Below are 10,093 nucleotides of genomic sequence, written 5' to 3' on the forward strand. Positions count from 1 at the left end.
AACCTCCCTGATACCTTTTCTGCTGCAACTGAAAAATTGGGCTACTAGCAAAAACAAGGCTACTTCAACATGCTTTATTCCACGCAATCAACAACCCTAATGGCCTCATAACACGCTGCAGAGACTCCCACGCGCATTGTGACCCATGCATGACAAATTTCCTGACCTGATGAGTTGAGAAGACGACAAGAATCTAAAATGTAACCTCTCAAAACTGAATTAAACTACTAAAATAAACAGATTGTATGACACCTAATATTGCATATGGAGTGTTAAGAGTCTCATATCAGACAATATATGATCTGAACATGTCTTTATAAGTGGGGACAATTCTCACCTTACCAACTGGTTTTGTAGAGTTGAGTTAGGCTCAACCATATTTCTTAACTGGACCTAACTCAACCCTACAAAATCGATTGATAGAGTGGGGACTGCCCTCACTTATAAATACATGTTTATGCCATATATTGTCCGATTGGTATCATAGTCTCGTTTAAGATCCAGTGGACCACCTACTATGATTTCGTTATCGGATCACCCACCATTTATTTTCACGCTCCAGATGTCCAATCCTGAGCGTGAGGGGGTGTTAAGAGTCCTGGACGTTATCGGGTCAACCACATTTCTTAAACATAGAGTATGGCAAAAGAAGGGATACAAATAGAACACAATTAAAATAAAAGAGAAACAATATAGTATAACTAAAAAAAAGTAAAAAGTGGAAAGAATAAAACAAAAAGAAACAAAAATAAATAAAGAAAAAAAGAGAAAAATAAATAAAGAAAAAAAGAGAAAAAAAAATCCTAAAGAAGAAGAGTACATGAAGAAGAAAAATAAGTGTTTTTTAATTTTATAAATATTTAATCGTTGGTGAAGAAGAAAAATATATGTGAAGAATAGAAAAGTTGCAATGTGTTTTAGTTTTATGAATATTTAATCAAAGTTTTATAAATATTACTCTCTCCATCCCTATTAAACTACACTTATCATATATTAAAAATGATAAAAATAATATTAATTAGAAGATAAAATTAAATAAAAAATACATTAAAAATTAAAATTGATCAGTTTCTTTTGGACCTATTAATGGGTCAGGATTTTTTATATTTTAACATTAAACTCGTGGCAGCCAAATGGCACTGCAATGCAATCTGCCATGGCTCTGCCTTGGGCGCAATTTGACAATGACACCCCATAACTCCTCATGCTGAAACATGACTATTATTCAGAATACTTAATCTCATCTTTAAACAGTCATGTGTACTATTATGCCATCGATTTATTACATGAAAAAATTCAAAATTCTTCAAATTAATAACTCATGGATTAATAAGTAATCACTATTATGGGGGAAAGGAGGATTAAACAATAATGGTTAGCCGTGATAGAAACTATTAACAAGGAGTCCTTGTCAAGGACTATGGGAACCACGATTAGTAATAGTCAAAGACATTTCTACGTTGGAATGCTGTACGTCATTTAGACAATACTAATATACGCTGCATGTACAAATCTAGTTGGTTAAAACTATGTTCGCCAAATGTTTCCAAGTATTCTTTAAAACTAGTAAAATCTAGAAAGTAGTAGCTTAATGAAAACAAAATTTACAGCCGAGTACATTTTAACTGCTGTCTCTTGAGTATGTAGCTGTTTCTTCCGCAAGCTTCTCCCACACAGCAGCCATCTTCTCAGCATAGCCTGCCTGTAAAATGCATGTTGTAGAATAAATTACTGTTCTGAATCACAAATAGCCAAGCAATCTAATAAAACAGCTTCCAGAGAAGAGATAAAGGAGGGTTACCTGATTGACAACAAACCCTCGCAGCATGCTTTGAAAGTCACTTTGCCTTTCCTGGTCAATTCTTTCAAGCTCACTCCTATTATTTTCCTGGAAAGTATCCACAGTTAAGCTATTTTTGCTTTTTCACTAGAAATATAGATTTGAAATGGCATGAATTAAATAACAGACAATAGAGAGAGAACCAAATCATGGCCCGACTTAGCATCACAATTCAAAATTGATGGGCAGAATCATGAGGTTCAAAATTACTTAAGGGTGAAAGGTGGTGGACTGGGTTCCCCTCATTGCCATTCAAATCAGCAGCTGGGTTCATTAACCTCTTTGGTCTTTTGGGTTCTTTGCACACACTTTCCAGACTTGCAATGTTGGTTCTGTCTTTGTCTTTGTTTTCTAGTTTGAGGGTTGAGACTTCATTTATGTTGGGAGCAGTGGGATTGAAACTCAACTCAATACAAACATCATTTACTTCCTATATAAGTGGGTAAAAGCTGGGATGTCAGATGCACATATAGAGTTAAGTGCTACAATCAGATTAACTTTTTGTGCATTGCAAAGCCTTGCCATTTTAGGAATCTGGTAGAAAATAACCATCATGTTGAAAACTTGGCATTCTATTCAAGTCTATAGGAGTCTACTGGAGTTTACAGTTTTATATGAGTTAACTCTGTCTTCATGCCTAAACTCTTGCGATTCTATGAGTTAACTCAAGAATTTGCCACCGTGGATATGAGATAGTCAGATGGCTTGTTTCTGCTCACTTTTTTGCATGATATACCCTTGGATACTCCTCGTAATGAGGAGTTCGATATGATATGAGATAAGAGGGGAGTTTGTTAGGATATTGGATAAAGGAGTTAGTAACAATATAGGATAAGGAGTTAACTAGGGAAGTTAGTTAGAGATATTATGTATAAATAGAAGAATACAGTGGATAAAAATCATCTTTGGATATTGTAATTGCGAATAAAGTATTAGGGAAAACCCTTGGAGGAGAGATTCTCTCCTATTCCATCATATTATCAAATAAAGTGTTCTTTCTATTCAATGCAAATCTTGGGTTGGTAACACTATACTCGCTATCTCATGGAGAATTTTCAGGTATAGCCTCCTTTTATCTATCATATATGTTTTATGCCACGACTCTCTAACTTGTGTGGGACTTGGAAAGACTAAGCAACATGATAGTTATCCCTGGCTCTTATATTTGTTGTAAACTTGGATATTCCACTCGCTAACTTATGTTGTATGCTTGCACGGTTGGATTAGTGAATTGCAAACTTTTGTCTTTACTAATTAAATTATCAATCTGTTTTTTAAACTATTGGATTACATATTGAGATGGAAATAGATTTAGAATTCAATTTTCGATCAGATCTACCATGAAACGTTTACATGTGCATCAAAATATGGAAATAAAATTCAATAATCAATCTGGTTTTAAAAAGATTGGATTTTACATATGGAGATGGCAAAAGATTTAGAAATTAAGTTTGGATATGCAGCCAAATCAGCTATTAATTGGTGACTTTGATGGAAGCATGCATTCTATGCAACACTCAACAAAACATTTACAAAGGCATCAAAATACGATTTTGACACTGCTTTAATTTTGTTTTTCATTCTACGCGAAACTTCTCTATAAAGCAAAGACAATTGCATTATATCAAGCTCAGACATTGAAAGCAAACAAAGACAATATCTTCAAAGTATGGCAAAGCATGGATACATGAATTATATGGGTGCCAAATTAAAACAGAGAAGTCAGCTCTAAAAGCACAGATATAGTGGAGTCTAACATGTCCGGGGATGGGAAAGCTCAATTTTACAAGAATATAGTGGAGTCTGAGTTACAGATGCTAAGGGAGAAGAGAATCCGAGAAACATAAAATGTAGTTGCATGTTACCTTGATTCGTTCATACTCTCTATCTGCGCAAATTTTAGCGTTTTCAGTTACTTTCGCTGCTTCTTTTAACTCTTCAATTTTCCGCATCCTAGACTTGTCTCCGCCAAATATTCTAGATGAAGCAACTTCGAGCTTCTCAATCCGTGAATGTAAAGAAGCTAGTTCTGATGAGAGTGTTTGAACCGTCAACAATGCACTTGATCGGTCGGAAAATGCATTGTTGATGGCTAGCATTGTCCCAAGGTATTCATGTAGTTTATCCTGCAACATACATGAAATATTACTCATCAACAACAGAAAAAGAGTTAACGATTATACCCAGAAGGTAACACAAATTTTATCGTGCATTTAAATACCAGTGGTATAAAGTTCTATCGTAACAAGTAATTAAAACTTGCACTTACCAGATGTTTGATTGTTTGTGTATTCAGCTCTCTATATAACCTGCTTGCTTTGACAGCTGCTGTTGCTACATTTTTCATGTCAGCAGCTCGTACTCTCTGAGATTCAAATTCAGCTTCTTCCGTCTCAAATTTAGTAAGTTTCACAAAAGCCAACCCTAGCTCGCCCATTGTTTCACCCATGTCTTGCTGATACTTGACAAGGGATTCAGCCTGCAACAAGTCAGTGCAGATGATAAACAAACAAAATCAACCCTGGCAATCAAATAAGGAAAATAACAGCATTCTGAAACAATTCATTCAGTTCCACATAACAAAAATGGCAATGTAATTCTTAAAGGAGAATAATTTAAACAAAAAAACTCCATATAACACAATGGCATTAGTACACGAACATTTTTCAATCAACCAACTACTATATCATGTTCGGTAAAGAAACTCAAATAGACAAAAAAAAGGTAATGCAATTCTTAAAACGAGAGTAATTTAAACAAAAAACTCCCATAAAACACAATGGCATTAGAACATGAATGTGCTGCAATCAACCAACTATTGTATCATGTTTGGTAAAGAAACTCAAATAGACAAGAGACTTAGAGCGACGGTTGGAATTTCTTCCAAAAAGTAACAGTTCTAAATCATTGTAATAGCCACATCAGAATGATTGATATTAGTGGTGTCAATTGTGTAGCGAAAGCAGTTTCTTTAAACCCTGGTACGTAACACTGATATAGCGCCGGTATTTGACAAAACTTAGTACTAAATAAAATAGCTTATCACGGAACAATAACAATTTGTTCAAATTATGCTATGCTAAAACACCTCTATAGTTGCTATTAAATAACACTAATCAATACTGTAGAGAATCGCGATCAAATGCAATTGATATGGCCATAGTGTAATCACATTGTTGTTATGAGGATATCATAAACCACAATTTTGCGGCCCATTTTGCGGTTGCAGACCCTTTTTTGAAACCCTAAATTAAACCCACTTTGGAGTTAATGCATCATGCTTGAGATCTCTTCAATGAACTACCAAACATGCACTAAGAGGTCACAAGGGCTATCTAGAATAGATCCACAATGAGTTCTATACTAACATCATATTCCATTATGGTAAAACAAAACTAGACAAACTAATAGGTTTTAATTTTGATTTTAAACACTAACAAAAAAACATTCATATTATCACTACCTGCTGAGAAACATTGCTAAGTTGTTGTTCAAACTCCATCAACTTATCCTTCTTCTCCATAAACTCCTTATCTTCTTCCACAACCAATGGCTTGGCAGCACTCCAATCATTGGTAACAGATTGTTTCAACTCTTTGAAAATCCTAAGCAAGTCTCTCCCACTCTTAGCAGGTTGAGCCACATCATTCAAGTCAACAGCCACACTCTCCGAACCAAACAGCTGCCGTGGAAGCCTCACTGCTCCATCGAGCATCCTCGACGCAACATCAGTGCTCCTCACCAACTGCAACTTCCCCTGAGCTTCCAAAAATAATCTCAATTCTTCACTCTTCCCAATCACAGGGTGTGACCCTAACTTCCTCAGATACTTCTCCAAAGCAACCCTTCTCTGCTCCACAAACTCCTCTTTCTGCATCACCTTCCTCTCCACTGAACTCTTCTCCGGTCTCACCGGAATCACATAACCACGATACGCCTCCGATAATCGCTCCGACAGTGTAACCACTTCCCGGAACCTTCTCCTTACACCGAATTCCGATTTGTCGGTCCTCGTCGTGATGAGATAAGTATGATACGTGCTTCCACCGGGAACAAGTGAGTTCGTGAGTTCTTGCTCTTCTTGCGGATCGGAGACCGAGATTTGCATGCATTCAGATTCGGATCCGGATCGCGTCGTCTGTTCTAGGGTTTGATCGTGACCGTTGGAATCAAACGAAGTGAATATCGCTTCGGCGTAAGAGGGAGGGTCAAGAAACGAATTGAAAGGCGATTCAGGACTTTTCGGCTGCGGCTGTTGAAGATTGCCGGAGGAGCCATTGTCGCCGTCGTCGTGGAGTACCAAAGACTCCATTTCGTCGTCTTGGGAAGCGCGAAGAATCTGATCTTGGTTCATCATTTTATTTCTCCAATTCGATTCAAGAAATTTTGGATTAAACGGAAATGGATTTTCAGTGTGTCATGGTGAAGATTCCGAAAAAGATGAAGATTCCGGCAAGAGCGAGTGAGTTTGAGTCGTGACTCGGGATTTCTGTTGAGTCGACTCGGAAACGGGAAAATGCTTTTTGGATTTGGGTAGTTCAAGAGTCGCATGGGTGCCACCTAATAAATTGAGAAGTACGTTTTTCTTACGTGTCACGAGTTGCAAGTTGCTGACGTGGAACGAAAGTAATGAAAATAAATAAATTTTTAATTTTTAATTCAACGTAAACTCTTTCTAAAAAAACTCCGAATAAAATTAAAATATTTATTGGAATTAATTTGAATTTGTTATAAAATAATTTTAGCCTAATTTTTCTTACTTGTAATTATTAAAATCTTAACTATGTGATTTTATGGAGATTAACGTAAAAAAAAAATGTAATATGTGAATGCAATCCAGCTTTGTGAAAGACAAAAGTGGTGACAGTGTTTTCACTTTTCAGGCTTGTGGATAAAGACCAGCTTCGGCTATAGCGTCACACAATCCAAATGGCAAATTCCTATTGGGTTGCCAAATTTTGAGCTGGATTTGTAAATCACTTTTCAAATTTACAATTTGGTTTTTTATTTATTTATCAAAGAATCTCATTTTTTTATAATTATCTATCTTATTGATGATAAATTTATCATATCTTTTATTTAATAATCAATAACGAATATTTTTCATTGTCTATCCATGCAAAATAATGTTTCATGTTTATTCTAATCAATAATTATTATTTTTTATATTTTTTATATGAGATTAATTACTATATACTTTCTATGTAAGAAATTTTACACCGTCGATTCATCATTATCATCCGTTTGTATTATTTTATAGATTTTTAAAATAAAAATTAATTTTTTTAATATTTGACGTCTATGATTAACTGACGGTGTAAAATCCTTTTACACCGTCGGTGTATTTCAATTAAACTCTTTTTATATATCTTTACGAATATTTATTTTGTGAGTTTTATATTAATCAATTGTAAGTTTCAATTTAAGAAAATTGTTTTTGGAAGTTATAAAAATTATTTTTATATTAATCTAATTTATATATATATTTGTGTGTTATAATTATTTTTATTTAGAAGTTATAAAAATTATATATTAAATTTAACTAAATAAATAATGTCAAACAAATATTTGTCAAATTTTATGTGTCAAAGACTTGTTAGTGACACTTTTTTTTTAAATGTAATGTTAAAATATTTTTTAAAAAAATTATGTGTAATTGTGATTTTGTTTCTTTTGTGGAGAAGTATTAGAGAACTATGGAGCTGAATTGTAATGCTACGTTTGTTTTGAAAGAAAAATTTAAAATTTTGAAGGGTAATTTGAGGAGTTGGAATATTAATGTTTTTGGCCTTTTAGATTTGGAGGTGGAGCAGCCAGTGACGAAACTTAATACTAGTTTGGATCATTTGATTGCTAATGAGGAATGTTTGGTGTTAAGGATATGGTGGCTAGTAGATGATTGGCATCTACTAAGGTTTGGCAATCTTCCCGTTTCAAAGGCAAAACTCACGACTTAATGGATAGAAGAAGGTGAAATTACCCTCAATATTTAGATACTTTACATTATATGACTTATCATAATTTTTAGTTTTTTCATTGAATTTCTCATTACATAAAAAATATTGATTTTCCATGACGAAATTTAACTCTATTTCATTCTATTTAAATATTGTATGACTTAATTCAACAAGCAAAAATAATTTGAATTGATTTAATGATATCTTTGGATTGATTCATTTGGTTATGTCTATTTAACTCAAGTGATTGTTGGAATTCAACAATAAAACTCCATTAATAATGTTCAAGAAGATGAAGAAGAAAGAATAGTTGTAGAATATATATATATATATTTGTAGAATATATATATATATATATATATATATATATATATATATATATATATATATATATATATATATATATATATATATATATATATATATATATATATATATGTGTGTGTGTTTTTGTGCGCGCGCGTGCGTGTGTGCGTGCGTGCGCGTGTACATGTGCGTGTGTGCGTGTGCGTGTGTGCGTGCGTGTGTGCGTGTGTGCGTGTGCGTGTGCATGCGTGTGTTTGTGTATGTGTGTGTGTGTGTGTGCGTGCGTGTATGCGTGTGTGTGTGTGTGTGTGTGCGTGTGTGTGTGTGTCTGTGTGTGTGTGCGTGTGTGTGTGCATGTTCATGTGCGTGTGTGTGTGTGTGTGCGTGTGTGTGTGTGTGTATGTGTGTGTGCGCGTGTGCGTGCGTGTGTGTGTGTGTCGCATTACGCGAAAAACCGGCGGGAAACAAGAACAACAGAGCCGCCATCGTGCGTTATTTATCCCAAAAGAGGGAAAGGAAACACTCAGAGTAAACCTGGAAAAAGCATGGTCTCGCGACCAAAGAGAATGGGATTGGGAGTCGGTTATGCGAAGGGAAGGTATTAGCACCCCTACGCATCCGTCGTACTCGACGGGATCCACGCACAATAGGAAGGAAAATGGTTGCTAAACACTGCTCAAAAACAAACAAATACCGGCTGAAAGAGACACAAGAAAACAAACAAGACTGACTCGGCAGGATATCGCATCTTGGGCCTACTTAGTCTATCAAGCATAGACATCAGAGTCAAAGTAGTTCGGACTGGGGAAACGACACATGCTCGCTAGGATGTCGCATCCTATGCATACGTATCTTCTCGGACGAAGAAGAATCAGAGCATTCGTAGCTCGGCTAACACACACACAAAACCACAAAGGCAAACATGGAACCCGAATGCCAATCGCTGGACTTACATCAGCTTCCGAACCACACACACCCACACTGGAAACCAGATGCCACTTGATGGACTTATACCGGACTCCAAGCACACAACAAGAGGATACGGAATGCCAATCGCTGGGCTTACATCCATCTCCTAACACACACAAGACAAAACAAAAAGACAGGCGCCCGGAGAGATCAGCTCATCTCCTGCCTACGTACCTCATCTGGTATGAGGATCAGGGCGACGTAGTTCCCCTACGCAGGGACACAGGACTATCCTAACCAGATAACAGAGGGAGACACAACTAAGGAGACTAACTCGAGCCTAGATGTTATCATGCAAAATCATCCCTAAGTCAAGGTTTCTAGCTAACTTGCACAGGGAGCAAGCCTATCTTAATCAGCACAAACAACAAGGCAAACAATCAGAGACAGCACACACTATATACACACCAAGTGGGGCTCAAACAAAAGGTTGGGCTGCAAGAGCAAGCCAACTGGAAGGGTAATGTTAGCTCTTAACCTTGACATTGAGAGTTAAGGTGAAGCCAGATGAAAGGTGAGTGAATATTAGACTTCACAGCTCTTATCCCTGGTCAGGGAGAGCTTCAGACAATGAAGTGTGGGTCCAGAAAGTGGGAACCCTTCTACACTTATGACACTGACTCAACTGTACAACTGTACAAGGATCTTGGGTTACTATCCCAATGCATCAACACCAGTTGTGTGAGCAGAGGGATGACTCAACAGAAGAGCAGGAGGTGGACTACACACCTCTTGTGTCTGCCAATTGCCTTAACAAAGGTCTTTTCCTGCTTGGGGACAAAAAAATAAACAAGCACAAACATTGCCTCTTAAGGAGGACTTCAGACAGGTGCCTGGCCAAGTAACAGGCCAGGTCTTCCAGACTACATGGAGAAGAGATTATTATACCTCAGTGCAAATGCTATCAAGCAAAGCAAGTTCTCAAAGAACTATTATCAACTAATGTACCTGAAATCAATCAAATACAATCAGTATACCAATCACAAAGTCAAAACAAGCAAATAAGAACCAACAGTCAACA

At 36.3% G+C, this 10,093-nt stretch overlaps 1 protein-coding gene across 1 annotated transcript; it reads right to left on the reverse strand.

Annotated features, from left to right (window-relative positions):
- Positions 1-1,433: 1,433 nt before the first annotated feature.
- Positions 1,434-6,393, reverse strand: LOC127118110 (sorting nexin 2B). The gene is made up of 5 exons (XM_051048255.1): positions 5,304-6,393; positions 4,110-4,319; positions 3,706-3,966; positions 1,802-1,888; positions 1,434-1,702 (listed from the first exon to the last, which is right to left on the reverse strand). The coding sequence occupies exons 1-5, from the start codon at positions 6,195-6,197 to the stop codon at positions 1,622-1,624; spliced, it is 1,533 nt and encodes a 510-aa protein (XP_050904212.1). The 5' UTR covers positions 6,198-6,393; the 3' UTR covers positions 1,434-1,621.
- Positions 6,394-10,093: the final 3,700 nt, after the last annotated feature.

The sequence above is a fragment of the Lathyrus oleraceus genome, chromosome 2, assembly GCF_024323335.1.
Source record: "Lathyrus oleraceus cultivar Zhongwan6 chromosome 2, CAAS_Psat_ZW6_1.0, whole genome shotgun sequence".
Taxonomy (NCBI): domain Eukaryota; kingdom Viridiplantae; phylum Streptophyta; class Magnoliopsida; order Fabales; family Fabaceae; genus Lathyrus; species Lathyrus oleraceus.